The sequence below is a fragment of the Haliotis cracherodii genome, unplaced genomic scaffold (assembly GCF_022045235.1).
Source record: "Haliotis cracherodii isolate W230 unplaced genomic scaffold, xgHalCrac1.p SCAF_1, whole genome shotgun sequence".
In the NCBI taxonomy this organism is placed as follows: Eukaryota; Metazoa; Mollusca; class Gastropoda; order Lepetellida; family Haliotidae; genus Haliotis; species Haliotis cracherodii.
In genome coordinates, this window is record NW_027266264.1 from 17,477,601 (window position 1) to 17,501,436 (window position 23,836).

The window sequence follows — 23,836 nt, forward strand, 5'->3', positions numbered from 1 at the left end:
GTATCCCAATTGCGTGGATCGATGCTCATGATGTCAATCACTCGATTGTCTGGTCCAGACTCGATTATTTACAGACCGCCGTCATATAGCTGGAATATTGCTGAGTGCGGCGTTAAACAACACCCAAACCAAACCTAAACATTTCACTCTAATCGCGGTACTTTGTAGTCCAGCAAAGACTACATATGCAAGACATAACTGCAAGAATACAAATGTTAGTACTGAAGAGTGCTTAGAGTGCGGCGTTAAACAACAAACACACAAACCAACCATCAATAATATGCCAAAATAAAAATCTAACTCTCAGTATCATAATGAACAGTACTGTCCTGACCAATGGATCAAAACTCGCACAAAATTACAGCTACAAGATATATGGTCGCACCCAGTGTCGGTATACTATATAAAAGGACCTTTTATATAGTTTACTGACACTGGGTGTGACCATTTATCTTGTAGCTGCTATTTTTGAGATGCAAGCCCGTGTGTGTATATGGGTATACATTATGTATGCATGAATTCCTCAAAGACACTTCCATCAGCTTTCCATCATACTTTAGTTCCTACACAGTAGACGTCTTCATAAATGAAGTAATACGCACGTCTGTCCTTATTATCTAGTATAGAAGCATATAAAAACGCTGCTCCAATTAAAAAATCTAGTTTGACAATTGGTGTTTATATTCTTGGGACCATGACGACTTAACATTCAACTGGGTAGCGTGATGAAGTTGTTTGATATTCGGTTTCCAAGTTTAAACAAATAGACGATTGACGTTTATTACAACACTATTCTGGCTATGTCAGTCTTCAGTGGTTAAGTCGTTTTTTCGACCATTCAAACGTGTTATGGACACTATTCGTGAGTTTTATTCCCTTTGCGCCTGGGCATTGGTGAATTTTACGTACGCTTCTAATAATAGGACAGGTGCGACGGACATATGCGCATTATTTCTGCGCATTTACCATAGCAACGTCAGCCATACTGCTTCCGTGTAAACAATCCTAAATGCTTGCTGTATCGCCTCCACTTTTTTAGAGAGAGCGTGAATTTAACATACCTTTTCAATAATCGCACTGCTTTTAATATGAGTTTACTTAATCAAGGTCGGAATGAGATAAGGTTCAACAACTCTGGAGGAAAATGTTTGCTAGAGAACTGGGTCGAAGAGGTAAGAAGGCGACTTGATCTTTCGGCGAGTGTCACACACCCAATATTCACACAATGCATGTATCATCGTCTGATATTTGGCTAATTTCGGGTGATAACACGTATGATTATTTCAAAAAATTACTCTAATATTTGTATTTTCTGGCATTTAATCAAATATATGTTAAAGTTTAATTAGACTAATATATTATTGGTGTTAGAAAATACCAAAACGTTACGATGTCTCTACTCAGTAGCTATGTTGGACATCCAAGAAAATTTACAAAGCGATATTGCCCATTGCAAGATATGTATTTTGTGTAAAATGTATAGTCGTCATTTGAAGTTATCAAAGGATGTTGGTGTTTGTAATGATGTCCTTTCATCACGTTGGACCTAATGCCTGGTCATTCTGATCCGTTTCGTCCGAATATTCCTTATAAAGGTATCCACACACTTAAAATTACCATTGTTTCACGGATGATTCATCTCGGGACATCATCTTGTAAAAGGTTAGCAATACACTACACTAAGGATTGAAATGGATAATACTGACTCACTTAGTGACAAAGTGAACAATACCAGTCACATCACTGTACCTGCTGCAAGCAAAAGCTGCGATTCATTGTTCTTTTGCTGAATCATTTCAGTAAAGTAATGTGAAGGAATGATGTCAGTGTAGATAAAAGTGTATGCCTTGAATTATCCCTCATGTGACTCAAAGATGTAATTCACAGTTAGGGGGGGCTGTTGGGTAGCCTATTGGTTAAAGCGTTTGCTCGTCACGCCGAAGACCCGGGTTCGATTCCCGACATGGGTACAATGTGTGAAGCCCATTTCTGGTGTCCCCCCACCGTGATATTGCTGGAATATTGCTAATAGCGGCATAAAACCGTACACACTCACAGTTAGGGATGCCGATGGTAAGACAACTTGCTTCTGTCAGCACTAAACATAGTTCATAATAGTTAGCCAGTAGGAAGTAATGTTTAAAAGATTTTACAACATACATCACTACAAGCGCTAGTTACTAAATGAGTTAGTTTCTAATGTTATCTATAGGCAGATAATGATAAACATGAAACCTGCTACTTTTAACACTGGATAGATTGCTATATCAAGCAAGCACCTTCCATTATAACTGAATATTTCTTTAACAATGGCATCAATTCGGACATCTTTTGCATTTTAGAGAGCTGTGAAGGAGATAGAACCTGCCAATGATAGCAACAATGTTGCCAGTGCTCAGGCGTTTAAAGATGGACATCAAGGAATTTTATCAACAGCTTTCAACGCTAAACCTGAGAAACTGACAACATTTACAGATTCATATAGGGAACCTGTCAGGCCTGATGTCAGACAGATAGGTAATGAAACGTCTATCATTCTGTAACTTCATGTGTGTGGAAGATATATTCCCTGTCTCAGTCAGTGGACATTATTGTGTACAATGGAATGAGGAAAAAGGTAAACACTGTAACATCTAACCTGTGTATGAAATATGAAGATATTAATAATGAAGAAACGTGTTATCCTTTCAGGAAGAAAAGCTGAATTAATGCAGCAGATGTTGTTTGAGAAAGTCAGGTAAGCTCACAAACACTTGGATCTTGGATTGGTATAATGATGTATTACATAAGTTGGCAATAACAAGAAAATGTATGTCCAAAGATTTGATAATCTGAAAAGGTCAACAATAAGCGCAAGCAGCTAATCTTTATGTTGAATGTGTTTGACAGTCAAGAAGTGCACGATGAGTTCAACGAACCACCCCCTGAGGATGACTTCAGATCTGTCACAATGGCCGACTTCAACAAGCCTGATTTTGTGTCCATTAAACCTAAACCCACAGCTGTAAGTAATCAAAAATAAATCTGGCTATCTCTTATGTCAAATTCCTACCAACTTTCAGATTAGAAAGTATTCTAATGCATATAGAAATGTAATGACAAGCATGAGTGATATTGTTCATAAACAGGAGGCTAATGACTTGAATGACTTTTGAATTATTTCACTTACAATCTAAACTTTGGCAATTCAATTCTTCCATTTCTAAACTGTCCAGTTCACAGCCAACTAACATAAACATGTAGAGTTCTAATTCAGAACAATAAAAGTAGAATAATATTCATTTGTAGATCTAAATGCACATCGAACATATTTAAGTGAACACAGTGTTTCAATATTACCCTCTTTGTCCTTTTTCAGAATCATGATTACCGGACAGATCAGCCAGTCAGCTTCTGGTCTGAACACAGAGATAGAGCAACAGTGAGTTATCTGCCCTTTATTTTTCAGACACATTAAGAAGTTGTCAAAATGAACACTGGTAAACTTATTATACAACCTCATCAATGTCCAATAACATATCTGCTATCCCTTTTGTTAAATATAATTGATGTAACATGATGGTTAAACAAAGACTTTGCCCTCCATGTTCTTTGGGCATTGTCCATGGTTGGTTAAATCATATTGTCAAATGGAGCTCTGTTGATGCTGACTGTTATTTCTTCCATCATCAGGGTGTGACACAGAAGAAGACTAGGGACACAGTGTTTCGCAAGAATGATGGCTTCAGTAAACCAATCAGTGAATACTGGGATGAGCCGCAGCCATATGAGCTGGAAAACTATCCCAAAATGTGAACATTTTAACTTTGTTATATTCTTCAGCCATTGGGTGAACACAGATTGTAAAATTTCATAAGATCCACTTCACAGCAGGAATGTGGAGGGGTACTTGAACTTCTCATTTGTTGTAAGATTTACTGTAATAATAATATCTAGAGAATAGGAAACTTATCCACTTCTCTGTAATGTTTTATATTCTATTGTTTGAAATCTGAATATATTTAGATCAAAACTCCTGTCTTAAATTGGTATCACTGGATCTATTTCAACTTTATCCATTTTGTGAAGATGTAGTGCGCATATCTGTCACTGGACTGATCTTGTCCATACTTTGTACATTGTCATTTACTAATAAATGTTCTTGTAAATACAGAAAATTGATGTTTATATATAATGGTGTAAGAGTATACATACAGTAGATACTTGTAGCACTACCAACCTCTACATCTCCAGGGCGAGCATTTTGGTAAATCTACACGAACCTCTGGATCCATTTTCGTGGTGGTTGCGATTGCAAATTACGCACCCTTGATTTTAATTAATACTTTACCGACCAATGAAACATAATGGAAAGGGTAAGAGAGGTAACATGCATCACCTCGAAACCAAAGTCACCGCCAGTTTTAATGGACCTCCTTTCCATCAAAAGATTATTGGGGTCTTTCTTTTGCGTGTCAGTTTCTCAATGTTGAATTTCTTGCAATCTTGATCATAATAAATGGAACTGGCAAAGCCAATATTGAGACTTGTTTGTAACTCTCAATTCTGATTGGTATGTTAGACCTAGTACAGTAGCCAATCAAATTGTCAACTGGAAATCAAGGGCGGGAAATTTGAGATTGTGAGAACCATGGGAATGGATCTATGGGTTAGTGTAAGTTTACTGAAATGCCAGCCCTGATATAGAGGATGTAGCACTACGAGTATAGTTGCTTTGTACATTAAGGTCTTCTACAAAAACAGTGGGCAGTCAGGCTAGATGATTTGGTTGATTTGCTTGTCTTCAAACCCAGATAGTCTCTCATAATTTCCATCGCTGGCTTGTCTGGTCCTCGTTTCATTATTTACTATTCACCGTCACACAAAATCTTTCGAGTGTGGAACGTTACCTTAGCAATATATGTCATGTCTATGTGAAGCAAGAACAAGTGGAAATCTATATAGATATCCCCACTATAACCCTAAAAGAAAACTGACTTTGATTATAATAGTGGCTGAAGATAGCAAATGGTGAAAGCACCTGTGACTCATTCTGACTATTGTAGGACAATGTAAGTGTGAGATTTGAAATAGTCATCACAAAGACCGCTTTGAGGATCTTTGCCCAGATATATTAAAGCAAAAGAGTATATCTTAGCCATCCATTGACAGTATCACATAGACCTGACATAAATCATTTTTACTTGTTGACGAGAAAAAGAGGAAAGTTTCTGGAATTTGCATCTGGAGTGCAGCAACATTGCCAAACAGCATAAATGATCTCACAATTTCCTGATATGAGGTAAGAGGATGATTTTTATACAGCTTCAAAAAAGTTTAAGCGTTTTTATCACAGTGGACACCGGATAAGGCCCTCAAGCATTATACCCATGTGGGGAAATCAAACAAATGCTACATGTCAACACAAAACTACAACGCTGCACCTTTTGGTGCAGAATGGCATGGCAAACAAAGGATTTCCCTCATATCCGTTCCAGCACTGACATCAAATGATAGCAGATTGTACTTGTCTGTCAGGGATACGACCTAAAGACTAGCATGGAACATGATCATACGGAGTCCTACATAAACACTTGCACAAACTTGTGTAAAAGACTTCTCATTAATTTTACGAAAACTACATGTATTAGTGATAAAAAAATTCTTGTTAACATTTATTCATAAAGTAATCAGAGTAAGCATGCTTTCTTCACATTGAATTCATACAACACAGACAGATCCATGTTTATCACTATTTATTATAATGGTAAAATGAACATAAAACCATGGCAGTACTACACATAAAGTACATGAAATGATGACATACAATGAGTAAAGCATCAGCAGCCCATCCTACTGAATGTATGTGTACGAGACGGACTTACAACAATATCTTACACTCTACAGCTGACTGATGCAGCATCTGTGTGATACATCTGTGATACATCTGTGATACATCTGTGACTTAAGCCAGAAGAGAGAAATGAAAATGATGGGATCTCATAAACGAGTAAATAAATCTGGCTAGTAGGCAAGAGGTTTCGTATGATTCTACACTTTCATTCACAATAACTGTTTCTGCAATTAACTTTTCCATCTTGAGTCGAAATCCACTCATGCCTCGTAATGCTGATATTCAAAGACATAAGTGTTTGTTGCAAGTTCATTTTGACTTTCAGCCATGACATGGGTTTTACAAACAATATACACAGCTTTCTGTACAAGGTACGGCAATAATGATAATTATGATGAATGCAGGACATGTCAGCGTCGTCTCCGGTCATCTTTTCTGCCTCTGCAAAGAACAAACATGACTTCCATTAGAAACAAGACAAAAATGAGGATTCACTAATGGCCCCAACTTTGATATGAAAGAACAATATTTTCTCAGAAAATCCACTTATTAAAATCAAACATTTCACTGCACCTCTCCAGTTGGAAAAGAACCTATGAAGTAGTTTTTAAGTTATGTGTCTCACAAATGTTGAAGTATAAAATTCTAAGTAAAAAATGAAAAATAGCTGTATTTTTTCAGAAAATACAAATATTGAAAACAAACTTCACACTGAACCTCTCCTATTGGAATAGAAACTGTACCCCTTATTGGAGAAGAATCCTTGAATTCGTTTTCAAGTTTTAGGGAGCATTAATGCTAAAGTAAATAAATATTCTAAGTTCAAAACATGAAATAAATCATCTTCTTTTCAGTAAATACACATCTGCAAATCAAACTTTGCACCACTTCTATCAGAATATGGAAACTGTTCTCTAAATTTGAAAAAATCCATGAAGTAGCTTTCAAGTGATAGGTCGCACAAATAATGAAGTAAAAAAATGTTTTTAAGTAAAACAATGGCTGTATTTCTTCTAAATAAATAAATACGCCTGTCCTTTAAGGTAGGGACAGACAGAATTTTTGGTGCATGTATAACTATAAACCCCCAATCTCTTAGGTTGGGGACATTATAAAATATACCAAGAATGATACAGAGTTATCTCCCTGCAATTAACTTTGTCAAAACAGTCAGTGTCTTACAATATTTATGAACTGAAACCCTTTCAATTATGATATACAGTAAATTATGGTTATGACAAACTCATAAGAGACTTATAATTTTAGTTCATTATAAGCATTTCGACTTTCAGACATTTTGGATCAAGTCATGTCATCGCGACAGAAAATATCAACTTCAAAGGCTATCCTAATCAATGTTTTACTATTGTTCATCGAGGGTGTAACCTGACTACAGTCCGTTTGACTCCAAATGAGAACGATGAATTGCAAAATAACTCGAAATCCAGAAAAGTGTAAAACATCAATACGGTACTTGACCATAAATACCCTGTACCCAACAAAATCTGAATTTCGTTTATTTTAAGACCCATGACTATCATGTAATTTTGTATAGAAATGTGTACATGACACGTAGGGGGACAAACCGTGGAAGGAACAGCGCAAGCACGGTCTGCACGTGCTACACAGTGACCGTGTTCATTCAATGACAAGATGCGCTACTCAGCAGATGTTAAACAGTTGATGTTGAATGTGTATGCTTTCTTTAGAAGTGAAGCAGAAAGAGCAAAGCCTTTTTATGCAATTAATAAATTCTTGATACGAGCTTCAAAAGCTCTTGGTATGTCCCCCCAGAAACTTAAAAATGTTGTTAGTCGATGAGATACAAATAGTCAGGCCAAGGAGGTAGGGAACATGTCAAAACCACGCAAGGTTGATAAATTAGACAGAAAATAAGTACCTGTCCCTAAGAGTTTTGAAGAAACACCTTGAAACTAACCATGATTTATGTTTTACAAAGTACAAACTATGGCAGCTGTTGCATACATTTGGTTACAAATACAAAAATATAACTGGAGAAAATAGGGCTGTTCTGTGTGAACGGTCTGACATTGTTCGTCTCCGAAATCATGACCTTCGTACCATCAAGCAGAAACGTGAAGAAGGATATGAGCCCGTCTTCTTATATGAGACATGGGTAAATGCGTCACACACAGCCAGCAGTCAGTGGGTACCCAGTGGTGACTGTAAGGAGTCTGGTAGAAAGTTACCAATGGGAAAGGGTGAAAGACTCATAGTTCTCCATGCTGGTTCTCCCAGACTGTGACCTCGTCTTTAGAGCCAAGGCCAAAGACAACAGGGACTACCACACAGAAATGAACGACAATGTATTTCTGGAGTGGGTGAAAGATAAATTAGTCCCTGCTTTGTCTACCAAGTCTCTCATTGTCATGGACAATGCACCGTATCATATTGTGCAGGATCCAGAACGCAAGACTCCAAGCTCTAATAACCGTAAAGGAAACATGGTTACTTGGCTGCAACGGAGGAACATTACCTTTCCTTCTCGAGCGACGAAACCACAGCTCTATGAAATCATCAAAACTATGAAACCTGACCCCTTGACAGTTACATCAAGGGTCAGGGTCACGCTGTCTTACGACTGCCACCTTATCACTGCGACCTGAATACAATCGAGTGTGTATGAGGCATCGTCAAGGGTGACGTTGGACGATCGAACACAACGTTCAAATTACGAGGCGTTGAACAACTCGTAAAGGAATCCCTTGGTCGGGTAACAGTAGAAACATGGAGGCGTAGTGTGGCCACAGTCGTTGATGAGATACAGCCATGTTATTGGTCACGAGATTCACTACGGCCAGCAACAGTCCAACCTATAATAGTGGCAGTCGGTTCAGGCACCAGCAGTTCCGACGAGATCTATGGCATGAGCGAGTCAGATTGCGACTGAAATTATCATGAGACGGCCCCTCTAACGCTCTGTCATTTCCCCTACCACAGAATGTGCAGTGCATGCGTGCTTGCGCTGTGCCTTCCACGGTTTTTCCCCCAACGTGTCATGTACACATTTCTATACAAAATTACATGACACACCTTTCTGGATTTCGAGTTATTTTGCAATTCATCGTTCTTATTTGGAGTCAAACGGACTGTACAAGTTGTGATTACTTAATCCAGTTAATCACTTCCCTACAATTGTTTACTGCCTCTTTGAACAGCTGAGCGAGGCCATGGACATTTTAATAGGATGACACGTGATCAGCTCAGAGATTAACATTTCATTATAAACATAAACATTGTCGTTGACACAAGGGACCTTAGACTTTGTTTGTTTTTTTATAAGCATAATCGTTATATCCATCTATTTTATATGATAAAATATACAGCAAACAGCTAGGACAAAAAAATCTGTTTGTTAGGCCTAACAAAATATAAGAATTGGTTCTCAGGCCATGGTTTAAGAAAATTTGGTGCGGGCATGCAGTGTCTTCTTTTTTGCGTAGTTCAAACTAGTATGTAACCAAATAAACAGTTGTGATACTAAATAAACACTTGTGTACAATCAACCTGAGAAAGGGTCTCCCTACCTAAATGTATTCCCTGATGAGTAAAATACTGGAAACTGTATTTGACTACTTGCTGGACTTCGATTATTTAAGGAATGGAAATAAAAATGAAACATGCGGCAAACTTTATAATGATGCGGGCGGTGCCTGAGATTATTTTTTTTAGCCTTATATCTGTGAGTTCGTTAAAAGCCTGTTTGTTATAAACATAGTTTACTGTATGCAACATCCATCAGAGGCAACAGAATAAAGACTGTATCCATTCAAGGTCTTTTTTAGACAAATAGCATTTGGCTGTCAAACAGTAAAAACCCTGAACCAGGCCACATGACACTGACACCCTGACAGATGACATATGCTGAAGACATAATTCCCGAGAGCATGTTGAAACCACCTACTGAAATAAACACTTCTTATAATTAATTTTAACTAAAACAACTAAGTGCCACAAAAGTGGTCGAGAGTTTAAATTGTGGGTCTGGAATGCTCTATTCTCATTTGGATCACCCACTTAAAAAAAAAGAAAGTATTTCCGTCTTCTCTTGAGAGATGACACTGAAGGAAAATAATAATTATCAGGAATCAATATAATGTCATCCGCAGCGTCATAGCCCTTCTGTATCAATGTGACAGGGACACACATGGAGAACAGGTCCTATCTGTGATCTGCAAACACTACTAAGCCTCAAACAAACAACAAATTTGTCAAATTATTCCCTTGGCCTTGAAACGGAGGTCAAAATCACCATTGTATCCAATACATACAGTCCTAAGACACTCTGGCATCAATACTGATCCAAATCGAAAAAGAGGTTACGGAGATATCTTGTTAACAGCTATGGAAACGTAGTGGTGGGGGGTAATGAGAAAAACGACCCTTTGGGGACCACTACCATGACTACAACAACATACAAATATCCCAGAAAGGTGAGTTTTTCAAACACTTCAGAAAAGTAGGACATCATCCATATACACTCAACATTTCTAATACAGAATATGTACAGTCTGCATTGAAGCAAAACTGCTTTAAACTGCTACGCTGTTACTAAAAGTTATGTCTCCAACCACCAGAGTTCTCTGAGACAAGAACTGACTGGCAACTGCCTGTGTCAGTATTACTCACTTGTTCTTTCTTGGCCCCCTGACGAAGCACCAGTCAACGCTGATGGACTGCCCCAGGATCTCGGTACCATTCAGTGCTTCCATTGCTTTCTCTGCCTCCTTAAATGTCTCGTACTCCACCAGCGCATAGCCCTGGTAAACACATTAGAAAACTATCACAGACAGCCTCTGTACATAGTCATGAACTTTCAGATGCACTTTGACACGTAATACTCATTAAAAGATCTATTATTAACATGTCACCTACCAACCAAGTTTACATGGAATCTCATACATGTAACATGTATAAGCTGCTAGCCCATATTCCAAGCCTTAGGATGTCAACATGATTTGTTTGTTTGTGACTGAACACTGCACTCAGCAATATTCAAGATGCATGACGACGGTCTGTCAATAATTCAGTGATCATCGATCTACACAATGACATGCATCAACCAATCCGTGAGCTGAAACATGTGTCAATCGTCTCCTCCAATTACATGTCAAGATGAAGAAACAAATTTTGTAGTTATCACTGTTTATGATCCATATTCATATCTAAACCTACTTTAAGAAAACCTGTTCTTCGATCTAAGTTGAGGTGAAGATTCTTGATTTCTCCATATTCAGCGAACTTGTCGTAGATGTCATCCTCCTGGGCCTCTTCATGCACCCCGGTCACAAACAGAATCCAGCCCTCAACCGCTGTCACCAGAAAAGTCATTACACTCAAACCAATGCGCAGTTATTATGATATCAATTTACATATCAGTTTCACAGCTTTTCAAGTGAGAAGCTACTGACTTTATTGTCAGTCTTACAGTTAGCTTAGTTAGGCAATTGAAAAACAATAATCCACCATAGCATGATACCCAGGTAGATACTTATCAAGATCATGATGTTCATAACTGAAAGTTGGACATGAACAAAGTTTCACATGTACACTGACACTTGGTTCTTACTGCAGTAAGTGAGTGAAGGTTTTATGCATCCTCAATTATCCAGTGTAATATATCCACTTTCCATGATGATCAGTAGTCTGGACCCATTTGCCACCATAGCTGTTTTGGATGTAAAGTCACCAGCTCTATCCCTCTTATCACAAGCATCAAAAACAGTGTAACTTGATTGGACATCTATTTTAAGCATCATGTCATTCAAACCTTCCACAGAACGAAACCATGGTGGCATATCGGTCCACTGGAAAATCGAGGATGGTTTTAAACCGCTTTTATCAACCTTTCCCTCATATCCTTTCCTGTAATTCACAGAGTACCAGCACTGACATCATACCACAATGGTTTGTCAATGTCTGTCAGGGGTCTTTGGAGTGATAAACCAATGTTTTAACCATTAGACAACCCCACCACCTGCTCTTGCAGTAAAAACTACAAACCACAAATACAGTAAAAACCATTTTGAGCACTGAGAAAAAGACCAATAATTTAGCCATACATGTACTTTCGATTCATGTTCATGAAGTAGTTTTTTTAACAGTAAACAACAAACACAAAAGATTCTGGGGTGTTTGTTTGTTTTTTTTCAAATTATTTAGCATACTGTTTTCGAAACCTATTTGTCATGTGTTTCCTAGTTGTTCTTTACCTTAAACATGTGTAAACAGGAACCTTATTTTGTGATAAACAATACACCATCTATCATATTTATTCACAAGGTCAGCTCGAACCATAACTCCTTATGGCAGAAATACTGGTCTTACTTACACTTACTCTCAAAACTGAATTATTTACTGTCCGTCTCAAAAGTACTCGTATAAAGTTCCACTGCAACATGTTCAATGACATTATTATGTTTAATATGTACTAATTAGTAATATTTATACAGTGATCCTCGCTACAACGTGATCTTTGGGGTCCAAATAATTGATGAGTGTTATAGACGATCACGTTTCAGAGTTTAAAAATTAGAATAGAAGTTGTTTGTGATTCATAGTGTTAAAAAAAGATTAATTGAGTGTTTTCCGCTTTAAACAAACACACATTGTATACCTTCAGCGACACAATGAACACTTTTCATGTATGCACTTTACAGCATTTAACAGAGAAAATGTATCTGAAAGTTAAATTGCCGCCATTTTGAAAAGACAACATGGCTTACCCCCCTTGCCTTGTGATTACAAGGTGTACAGTGATGTGAGTGTGAAAATAACATACCTGGTACTTTTTCTTTTGAAAGCATCATTGATATCTCAAGGCTAATGAGTTTCCATTCAATTCATGCATGTCAAATAAACCTCTAAACACACAATAATCGGAGTGCAGCATTGAAATTTACGTACACCTTGAAATCTGGTGTTGTGTCCAGACCTGGTAACCTGATAAGATTTCTCTATATGACTTCAGTATCTATAACTGGTCTAGATAATCAATTAAACAAGAAGCAAAATCAATCTGCATTCACCATCTGTACCAAGTTGACAAGCAACACAAGCTACATAAAAGTAAATTCCTGGTTCATGATCATGACATTATAACTACTGATAACAATATTTGTCTCTTACATCTCTGTGGTCCTGGTCCATCAGTCTCATCCACTTCCATCGCCTCAAACGACTCGACGCCACTCCGTGTTGGGCCATCTGCATGATTAGCAATACTTGATAACTTCTCTGTTATACATGTTATATATATGCATTAAGTCATTGGTTTAATTCCCATGATTTATTATTTGTAAATCTGCTCAACAACTGCCATTCAGGGAAAAGTAAACACGGCAAAGACATTACATTTTTCTGAATAAACGTATGGTGACACAAATCATGCAAATGACAATGCTGACTATTCACAAGTAACACTATAGTACACAAGATGCTTTAACCAACATGTGACTGATGACTTATCAACATGCCCAATAACAGGGCTTTTATCACCACAATAAATCATGATAATTGAGAGGCCAATTTGTTGAACTGACCTGAACCGAATCCTCGTCCTTTTCTCTTCTTTGCTTTTTCTTTAAGCTTCAGCAAACCCTCTGTAGTGCAAAATATTATTTTTGAAAACAAACTTATTATAAGTGTCATGAACATTGAAACATCATCAACATGTCCAACAAATCTGCTTCAACTTAAAGTCGATACTCTATTTTATAAGAACTTGTGAGGCAAGGACATGCTTATATTTCATGTAATGATCATGTGCATACCGCCAGATCAGAGATATCAAGGTGAGTAAGGAGCATTAGCCATTTGAAACTCACATAATCTCGAAAAAGTAAGCATGTGCTCACTGTTTATCTTGCATCGTTACAAAGAAAGGAACCAAAACACCTCCGGCTTTTTGAGTTCACAGTGATGATCATGCCCATAACATTGCAACTATTTACAGCCCATGTCATGTTTTATGGCTGTAAGAGCACCGTAACCACGGGGTAAGACTTCCGCCCGTATATATACCTAAAAAGATTGAGAGGCAATACATACATATACAACTTTTGGAGTGGAAGTCTTTCCAACCACGGTTCTTAAAGTTCCGTTTCGAAGACCTCCGCCAAAATGTGGGGTATCGCGCATAAATCAGTTGTCCTGCCGTAAAACATACCCATGTAAACTAACTAAGCTAAACCATATTTACACGATTTACTAAATTTCGTTCGTCGTCTGTTTTCACTTACGATCTCCCTCCTCGTCGACCTCGAATTCATCACCATCTTCCTTTACAAGCAAAACGTCCGCCATCTTTACATGTGTTTGAATCAGTAGGCGAATGTCGGGTTATTCCGTAAGGCCTTGGTTCGGTCGTATGAACAAATGTACTGGAAGAAGGGTTCCGATTGCTATCGACGGTGGCGCTACGTTCCATGGGGAGGTAAATGCATCCCGGGGGTTGCATACCACAATTAATTAGTGTTCAATGTGAACTCCACACAGCGATAAATGGCTTGATCCTGCATTTTGTCATGTGCCTAGTTTGTTTCTTTTTTTGTTGGTTGTTATTCGAAACTGTTCCAATTATACGGCAGTGTTTTAAAAACAATCGAGTCATCGGGACAATCGGGACAGGCAATCAAGTGATTGATAGTGCGAACAACGATTACCATGCCACATAATGAACCAAGCCAGAAATGTGTTTGACACCTGGCCTGGAGTAATAATACGTGTTATTATACATACCCTTGCATTACTACTCATTTCTGGTATTGGGTATCAAGTCAGGGAATTTATGTAATTACAGAATGTTATACATGATCCGTAATCAAGTTAAAGCCGCCCAAATTGTTGGCAAAAAGTTAAAAGAGAAAACACTTTCACATTTACATTTTCTTTCCCTACTCACCAAACGTTTCCGCATGGCATTGTATCTTTGATTTCATTCACACATTTAACTTCAAATGCACGTTACCCACTCATCCTATTCATTTTAAGACTTGTCATCCTGTCGATTAATAATTTACCAGCACTCACAATCAACATCGGTAGTCGCCCAGGTATCGACCAAAAACAACCAAAAATGAAAGAATCACCTAGTTACAAGATTATGGCTAAAACGGCACCTCCGTAGAAAAACGTCACCGAGTGGAAACGGCACCGATTTGGGTAAACGGAACTTCAGTCAAAGCGAAAACGATTTAACACTATGTCAAGCTGAAATTGCAATTAAATTGCATCGCAGGGTGCTGTCAGATCTTCAATTCTTCACAATGTATCGATGAGTTGCATGCTCACACAGTGCTCTGCTTATCCATGGTCAAGTGGTGTAAAGAATATGTTACAAGGTGACAATGATCAATTGTGAATAGAGACACGTGGTGACAATGGCGGTGATAAACAAACGAGGGAGATTATGTATATACTCCCTGAATAAACCAAGCAATATAAATAAAACATACTGGTGCCGTTTTCACTCAACAAGCAGTAGCCGGTATATTAGTATAGAGAATCGGAATTTCAAGGATACACATATCTATTGTAAATACAGATTGACATATATTGGTTTCTAAATGTAGCTCTTAATCTTGATTTTTCATAATCGTATCTGCATGGGTGCGTTACACGAATGTGATATCTATGAAATATATTTGAACCTAACTGATAGCTCAGTGAAACATTGTTTATCAATTGCCATTTCAATTGCATGTCCTAGCCAGTTTAGCATAGTATATAGAAGCATAAATAACACTGTTATTTCATATATATTTCCAATAAACAAATATGATGATACTTCTTCTCCTGTCTCCAAAAGCAATACCTAAATAAATTACACGTAGAGATTGCGAAAACTTTGCTGTAATAGTTTGTTAAATATATTTATAAGTGTACTGCAGTATATAAGACGCTGTTAGGAGCTTAAGAAGCTCCCACGTACTAAATTATCTCCCATGGGATATTCAGATGCAAGCTCCTCGCAGCGATAGCCCGTTCGCGGAGCTCTCTATACAAGAGTGTAACGAAGGTTTCACGCGCTGGGAAGGAGCTTGGTTCAGATGGCGCAAAATTCAATATGTCTGCCTCCATCGTATTTTTTGTGTAAAAAAGAATATTACACCAAAGATTATTGCACAACATGAATTATGGCTTGCGAGTAATGAAATACTCATGTCTGTTGTTTCATATCATCAGTGCAGATAGTCATCATGACGATTCATTGTGAGGTAAGGCACAAGTCCGAGAAGGAAGGGTGTACTTGCCATTGACAGTCCGTATTTTCTTACTTCATACATTTTCGCGAAAAACACAACTTGTGTGCTTACTATGCACTAGACATTGAGTTCTGACGTCTTTCCTCCAAAGCTAACGTATTGCCGCTGGCATGTGTTCAACAATCACTCAGTGAAAGCGTGCAACCAAGGTATATCTCAAGATAAATTAGGTACCGGTTTATATTTACGATCTTGGAGCACCTTTAGAATACAGTACCACATCTTCTCGTGAGGACGGTCTCTGCCGTAGGTCACATATCTCAAAGACAAGCAACCAGTTTTTGTGAGAATCCGTGGGACGCGAACTCGCGACCTTCGGATTGTTAGCCCGACAGCTAACGGACTGAGCTACGTCCACACTGTGAAACAAAGTCAAACCTAGTCATGCCTACGACGTTACGGAACTGAATGAAAAGGGTCGGATAGGTGACGGACCCTTACGAAGGTTAAGGGTAGGCATGGTGTCTCATGACTTTAGTCTATCGACACTTACGAATGATCCTGATGCCATTTGGCACACTCGTCCCATTCCGTAATCTACAAGATACCGAGTGGCGAGGAATGATCCGATATGGCGCGAACTGAAAATGGCTCACTGTGTCAGACGTCAGACGTCAAACTCGCGAGTACGCATGAATGACGAGTTATTTAATAATTCGTCGGGTGGATTTTGTGACAGATAAGTGTGGTAGGGAACACTGTAATCATGATGTGGATAATAGTAAGGAACAAGGGAGGCATGTGCATGGCTAGTGACGACACAACGGTGAGTTCGCTTTTGAATCAGTACTGAAAAAATGTAGCCGGTGAAAGTGGCTTGTGTGAATGTTCCAGGACAGTTTCCAGAAGCCAAAGTATTCGACACAAAACCATTTCATTTTCTTTTTACTCAATGTTTTTGTGTGAAGAATTGCGTTAAGGAGAAACCGAACCCTAATGATCGTGAAGGGATGATTGATCGTAAAGGGGATCCAAGGGGTAAGGACAGAATTTGGGTAATCTAATAGCCACTAAACGGGTACCTGACCCTAATGATCGAAAAGACGTGATTGATCGTAAAGGCAATCCAAGGGCTATGGATAGAGTTCTGGGTAATCTACCATAACACTAGCGATATTTGTTTGTGTTCAGCGTCAATTTAATATCCCTAATAAACTACATTCTTGTGCATAATAATGAAAATTAATGCACCGAAAAAATAATATATGTATATTAGTTCCCATTTATAACCCTCTTAGCCACTTGAATTACGAGAAAAACGAAATAAAAAATAAAAGTGCTTTCGTATACTAGCACTTGCTATAAAATGCGCCGTCGCAGGCTATATTCAGTATAGAAATATTCATAACTCTCCACAGCGCTTGGCGTATTCAATGACATTTCGTGTAGAGATGATAGATCACTGGGGGGAGCTTATGCACACTCGGTGACCCCTGATTGGAGAGGCTTAGAAGGGACATAATTGGTTATAGCCACTGGTGGAGCTACGATCGAGCCCAGTAATTCCAGCCTAGTTCGGCAAGGGTGGAAACTGGACTTTTAAAGTCAGTTAACTCTCTTGCCTCAGGAAGATGGCATTAAGGTGACACATCAAGGTGACCTGACACTTTTCTTTACAGATTATGTCTTGTGTGTAAACGAAGCTTTAGAACATCTGGATCATCACTCCAGAAATCATGGACACAGAAAGAGCTGCAACACAAGCTTATGAGACTTGCCAATGGAAAGTGATGTCCAGAAAAGGGATGGTATTTTGCTGTAAGCTTTAAAACATAGAATCTGGAACTGTGCAGAATGGTTTTGTTGTCCAGTTCAACTGTACGCACAGAGCGTCAACTTCGAGTGAAGAGTCGTCAAGGAGGACGTATCCGTGTTGTAAGAGAGTTGTATTTACGTGAAGATATCCCTTGTCAAAGTTCTCTGTGCGTTGCTGGTTGTCTTAATAGTGCTGGTAAGTTGGCGTTTTATTCACAATGGACTGGTTGGCTGTCTGCAACACTTATACATGATGAACTATTGAATATGGAATCTTTAAATAAACATATTTTATTTTTGAATAAATGTTGATTGAACATGTTGAAAGACCTTAAAGTTTCTATAATTAAGATTTAAAAATCCTTGAATTTTCCAGTAATGCTTTATAAACATTTCTTAAATGCTATGTAAATATTTAGCAAGTCTTTTGTTTTTGTGATACTACATTGTAAGTATCAAATGAATGGAGTATGAATATCTTCAAGAATGAATGTTTCAACTCTTCAGCCTTGAAATATTAGCTTTGTGGCCAGTATGAACCATGGATTATGACACGGTATTCACTATGGTGTGTTGTACAGAAAGCCTGTCCCTCCTCCCAAGTGATGTGACCCACTACGTATTCCCTGACTGCCAGGTGGCACGAGATTACTTGGAGATCTTGGAGGCACCGGAGATAAGAGGCATCGTCTTCACTCAAACTGTAGCTAACAGTGTAAGTGGCTTCTGGAAGTATTTCACAATATTAGTAATTACCGTGGAAAAAATATTAATTTTCTGATACTTGCACACGTAAATGAAGCCTCTCAAAGCTGTCTGACCCGACTGAAGCCCCCAAATCAGCACTCTGTTGCTTGTTGCTTGCAAGAGGTGATTGGATGGTCAATCTCAGGGACAGTTGAAGTAATATACTGTTTTCATTGTTTATTGTTGAGAACAATACAATGATGCCATTGTGTGGAGGAATAAAACATAATACGATTTTGTTAGACAGTGTGAATATGACTTTAATGTTGAAGATATAACATACATGTACACTTTAATACTGAAAGGAAGATTGGTGCAGCAACTTTCATCCCATTCTACATCCTGTTGTAACAAGCTGCTTTGAATGTCCTGACGTAATGAAGAGATCTCAATAACCATGGTGATAAGTAAGGATAAGATTTATGGATGAACAACTTCTTTATTACAATTAAGAGCGATGTTTCGGTTTAGGTCCTAACATGAAACGTCGCTCTTAATTGTAATAAAGAAGTTTTTCATCCATAAATCTCATCCTTACTTAGTACTCGAAACTTCTAAATGCCTATCAAAGAAGTAACCATGGTGATAATGCATGTTCATTCCATTAGGTTCAACATGACGGAAGTAAGCGTCTCTACAGCCGACTGAGAAATATTGTCAAGGATCCAAGGCGTGGGTCAATCACTTTCCACAATGAGTTCCAGAAATATGCATATTGTGAGAGACAAGCTCGGGAGCCCCTGAATGACTGGCACATCAGGTGGGGAAACTACCTCAGATCATCTCATATCTAACACTGCCATTATCACCTTGCATCCCTTAGTTGTGCCAGGATCCGCTAATCGTGGGTTATGATCCTAGATTTGTCCTGATTATGATCCTTGATCAGTTAGCACCTTTCCCATCTCATGGGACCATCTCTGTGGTCTAGTGGTAGAGTGTCTGCCCGGAGAGCGAGAATTCGGGGTTCAATCCATGGCCGCATCATACCAAAAGACGTTGAAATATATGACTTGTTGTTATCCTACCTATTAAGGGATAAAACCAGGACCAGTTGGCTCGGAGTCACTCCTGCATGTGAGTGGGGTATTCATATTAAACTGTGGCCTGGTATATCTGTGACTCTGTGGGCTGGCACGAAAAATGTCCGCATTAGTCTGAACTAGTACAAGCAGCCAGACACACATGCGCGCATATACATCGCTATATAATTGCAATATTCTTGGACATGACATTAAACCCCATTTCACCTCACCTCCCATCTCATGAATGTCGCCAGTGGTACATCTTCACATGACAAGCAATATTATGACCAAAACAAACCTAACTCCCAACACCATCATATCATTATGTGTGTAAATGACCTTTCACAAACATCATTTCATACATGTTTAGTATGTTCTGAATGTAATATGGCGGACGTTGTTTTCTGCTGCTTCTCCAGAAGTACCTACCAGGCAGCGGAGTGGTTCTACAACCACCTTGCAGGACAAATGCCGGTTGTCATGGTTACACAGAACCAGGAGGTAAGGAATGGTGGTTTTGTCAGTAGTGTTGTTTTTATTGGCATATTATCTATATGTGTAATCTGTCTCTTGTGATGGTTCTACCGAGCCTGCAAGTTGATGTAGTTACGGTGATGCTGTTGTCTTGGTTACTGAATAAGGAAGGAAGAGATTTTGTTTTTTTCTGATAAACATTCCTACACTTGCATATATATACCTATGGTCCAGCTGCGAATTTATGAATTGCTCAATTAAAATTCATGCAAATTTATGAATTGCTCAATTAAAATTCACACAAATTTATTTTGTTTAGACTATTTCTTTAGGCTTTTTGGTTCAAGGATCGACTATTTCTGCAGGCTATTTCGTACAAGGTTTGTCTATTTCTGCAGGCTATTTGATACAAGGATTGACTATTTCTGCAGGCTATTTGATACAAGGATTGACTATTTCTGCAGGCTATTTAATACAAGGATTGACTATTTCTGCTTACTATTTGGTACAAGGATTGACTATTTCTGCAGGCTATTTGGTACAAGGATTGACTATTTCTGCTTACTATTTGGTACAAGGATTGACTATTTCTGCAGGCTATTTGGTACAAGGATTGACTATTTCTGCTGACTATTTGGTACAAGCATTGACTATACCTGCAGGCTGTTTGTTATGATTGACCATTTCTGCAGGCTATTTGGTACAAGGATTGACTTTTTCTGCAGGCTATTGGTCATGATGACTACATCTGCAGGATATTATTGGCTACGTTGACTGACTTTTTCTGCAGGCTTTGATTATGATGATTGACTTTTTCTGTAGGCTGTTGCCAAGTACAGCAACAGGACTCTCAATGTGTTTGTGATGTGCCTGAAGGACTACCTTGTGGGGTTCCTCTCGTCACTCACCGGCGCCATGGATCTCTACGAGTCTCTCACTGCTGCCCTGGAATCCAAGACTACAAAAGGTGAATATGAGAACCTGAGCTGCTGTACATGAATGAACACATCTGGACTGTTGAAAAATGAATGAGGTCCTAAAGCTGGCATGGATCTCAGTGGTATGGATGTAAAGGGCTGACTGTCTTCTAGTTGGATAGGGTCAGGGATTATTGTTCCGGAACAGAGTGGCCATGACAGAAATCCAACAGGATCTTTTAAACTTTTGGTCCTTTGGACTACTATCTCCCTGAGGCAAGGGAGTTAACTGACTATAAAAAGTCCAGTTTCCCACCCTTGCCGAACTAGGCTTTAATTACGGAGTTATATTTTGGCTGGACTAACAAGTCATACAAAGTCCAATCAAAATCATGTAATGAAATCGACATCCAGTTTGTCAACTGACGTGCAGATTTCGTTTGATTGCAAGATTTGTAAAGCGTGTGTACCACCAACTCAGCATCAACAGATATTTTCCAAATCTTTTCATGTTTTTAATCAAGGTGCGCACATGATTTCATGCACTTTACAAAGTAAGACCCGTTTTATTACAATATAGATCTTGACTATCATCTTGAATGGGCGCCACCATTTTGTTTGAAGCAAATGCAAGTGATATGAGAAGTGGAATCTGATTGGAGGGACATAGCCACTGGGTGTGCTTCGATCGAAATGGAAAATGGACTTTTACAGTCAGTTAACTCCCTTGCCTGGGGAAGATTTTGGACTACTGACAAGTTTTGGTTTGTTTCCAATACTGAGTTCTATTGTTTACTTCTCGTCAGATCGTGACTACTTGGGTTATCTCCCCTCCGATGTGTTGGAGGCAGGTATCAAGTCAGGCCGCTACATCTCTGGCTGCATCAATGTCAACAAACACAACGCCATGACAGAGGCCTTCGTCAAGAGGACAGGGTAATAACACGTTTTCCATTAATTTCTATTTCTGTTTGTAATGAATAATTTATCATCATGATGATTGAATCCTATGCATTATAAACAAGGGTGGAACAGTCTAATCGGGATCATGAACTTTCAGAGGTTGCCAGGATGTTGTCCTTTGGGCGTATACAGATACAAGTCTATCACAGTCCATCTCTTACACTATGGTAAATCTTATGGATGTTGCAAAGAGCCATTTTGAAATCAAATCAGTATGCACAAAAGATATTTTGAGAGGTAATGCTTAATAGATCATTATGCATAGAATATGTTTTAAGATGAACAGTTTATTATTTGCAATAAGTCTTAAAGAGTTGATATGAAGGCGTGCCTGTAAGTATTTTAAAATGTCATTTAGACCCTTTGCTCATCAGTTAACTGACTTTTAATGACCTAATTCAGGACCACCTCTGTGGTGTAGTGGATAGAGCACCTACCTGGAGAGCAGATGGTCGGTGGTTCAATCCCCAGCCACGCCATACTCAAAGACATTATAAGATTGTGCAAACGCTGTATTAATACAATAATCTTGAAAGCAACATTAAACCTTCGTTCACTAACTTAATGCAGTCTACACTAGTAACATAGAGATAATGTTTCACAGGGCAATAATTTCAATGTCTAGACCTTGGATGGATTGAGGCCATGACCAAAGAGTCAAGGACTAAGTAATGCATCCTTGAAACCCTGGTGTACATGTTGTGTTACTGCCTGGCCCTGGTGTACATGTTGTGTTACTGCCTGGCCCTGGTGTATATGTTGTGTTACTGCCTGGCCCTGGTGTACATGTTGTGTTACTGCCTGGCCCTGGTGTACATGTTGTGTTACTGCCTGGCCCTGGTGTACATGTTGTGTTACTGCCTGGCCCTGGTGTACATGTTGTGTTACTGCCTGGCCCTGGTGTACATGTTGTGTTACTGCCTGGCCCTGGTGTACATGTTGTGTTACTGCCTGGCCCTGGTGTACATGTTGTGTTACTGCCTGGCCCTGGTGTACATGTTGTGTTACTGCCTGGCCCTGGTGTACATGTTGTGTTACTGCCTGGCCCTGGTGTACATGTTGTGTTACTGCCTGGCCCTGGTGTACATGTTGTGTTACTGCCTGGTCCTGGTGTATATGTTGTGTTACTGCCTGGCCCTGGTGTACATGTTGTGTTACTGCCTGGCCCTGGTGTACATGTTGTGTTACTGCCTGGCCCTGGTGTACATGTTGTGTTACTGCCTGGCCCTGGTGTACATGTTGTGTTACTGCCTGGCCCTGGTGTACATGTTGTGTTACTGCCTGGCCCTGGTGTACATGTTGTGTTACTGCCTGGTCCTGGTGTATATGTTGTGTTACTGCCTGGCCCTGGTGTACATGTTGTGTTACTGCCTGGCCCTGGTGTACATGTTGTGTTACTGCCTGGCCCTGGTGTACATGTTGTGTTACTGCCTGGCCCTGGTGTACATGTTGTGTTACTGCCTGGCCCTGGTGTACATGTTGTGTTACTGCCTGGCCCTGGTGTACATGTTGTGTTACTGCCTGGCCCTGGTGTACATGTTGTGTTACTGCCTGGCCCAGGTGTACATACTGTGTTACTGCCTAGCCTTGGTGTACATGTTGTGTTACTGCCTTGCCCTGGTGTACATGTTCTGTTACTTCGTTCGCTCGTCACGCCGAATGCCCGGGTTCGATTCCTGACATGGGTACAATGTGTGAAGCCCATTTCTGATGTCCCCCGCCGTGATTTTGCTGGAATATTGCTAAAAGGGGCATAAAACCATACTCACTCACTCTGTTATTGCCTCGCCCTGGTGTATATGTTCTGTTACTGCCTTGTCCTGGTTTATATGTTCT

General features: G+C 39.2%; 3 protein-coding genes across 4 annotated transcripts in view; 2 read left to right on the forward strand and 1 right to left on the reverse strand.

Moving 5' to 3' along the window:
• The first annotated feature begins 986 nt into the window (after positions 1 to 986).
• Positions 987 to 4,099, forward strand: LOC139461166 (sperm-associated antigen 8-like). The gene is made up of 6 exons (XM_071242745.1): positions 987 to 1,172; positions 2,343 to 2,517; positions 2,692 to 2,737; positions 2,890 to 3,004; positions 3,359 to 3,421; positions 3,673 to 4,099. The coding sequence occupies exons 1-6, from the start codon at positions 1,089 to 1,091 to the stop codon at positions 3,793 to 3,795; spliced, it is 606 nt and encodes a 201-aa protein (XP_071098846.1). The 5' UTR covers positions 987 to 1,088; the 3' UTR covers positions 3,796 to 4,099.
• Positions 4,100 to 5,727: 1,628 nt separating this feature from the next.
• LOC139461173 (RNA-binding protein 8A-like) lies at positions 5,728 to 14,209 on the reverse strand. The gene is made up of 6 exons (XM_071242757.1): positions 14,095 to 14,209; positions 13,396 to 13,455; positions 12,983 to 13,060; positions 11,030 to 11,166; positions 10,484 to 10,614; positions 5,728 to 6,274 (listed from the first exon to the last, which is right to left on the reverse strand). Exons 1-6 carry the CDS (start codon positions 14,156 to 14,158, stop codon positions 6,244 to 6,246), a joined length of 501 nt encoding a protein of 166 aa, XP_071098858.1. The 5' UTR covers positions 14,159 to 14,209; the 3' UTR covers positions 5,728 to 6,243.
• A 1,749-nt stretch (positions 14,210 to 15,958) lies between these two features.
• LOC139473698 (DIS3-like exonuclease 1) overlaps positions 15,959 to 23,836 on the forward strand; it is a 35,620-nt gene continuing 27,742 nt past the window's right edge. The window contains exons 1-7 of one of the 2 annotated variants that reach the window (XM_071256413.1): positions 15,959 to 16,071; positions 17,739 to 18,070; positions 18,456 to 18,589; positions 19,230 to 19,381; positions 20,066 to 20,147; positions 20,943 to 21,087; positions 21,844 to 21,973. In XM_071256413.1, coding sequence (XP_071112514.1) covers positions 17,914 to 18,070; positions 18,456 to 18,589; positions 19,230 to 19,381; positions 20,066 to 20,147; positions 20,943 to 21,087; positions 21,844 to 21,973 — 800 coding nt within the window. In that variant the 5' untranslated portion in view covers positions 15,959 to 16,071; positions 17,739 to 17,913. Of the gene's footprint in view, positions 16,072 to 16,845; positions 16,886 to 17,738; positions 18,071 to 18,455; positions 18,590 to 19,229; positions 19,382 to 20,065; positions 20,148 to 20,942; positions 21,088 to 21,843; positions 21,974 to 23,836 lie in introns of those variants that run through there. The other variant, XM_071256422.1, reaches the window with a different exon arrangement.

Bases quoted from the DNA above. Each gene is read 5' to 3' on its own strand.
- LOC139461166 (XM_071242745.1), top strand. From the start codon at position 1,089: ATGAGTTTACTTAATCAAGGTCGGAATGAGATAAGGTTCAACAACTCT. The intron at 2,518-2,691 runs GTAATGAAACGT...TTATCCTTTCAG, and splicing joins GCCTGATGTCAGACAGATAG to GAAGAAAAGCTGAATTAATG. The intron at 3,005-3,358 runs GTAAGTAATCAA...GTCCTTTTTCAG, and splicing joins TTAAACCTAAACCCACAGCT to AATCATGATTACCGGACAGA.
- LOC139461173 (XM_071242757.1), bottom strand. From the start codon at position 14,158: ATGGCGGACGTTTTGCTTGTAAAGGAAGATGGTGATGAATTCGAGGTC. The intron at 13,456-14,094 runs GTAAGTGAAAAC...TTTGCACTACAG, and splicing joins GGTCGACGAGGAGGGAGATC to AGGGTTTGCTGAAGCTTAAA. The intron at 6,275-10,483 runs GTGAGTAATACT...TGTTCTTTGCAG, and splicing joins AGGGGGCCAAGAAAGAACAA to AGGCAGAAAAGATGACCGGA.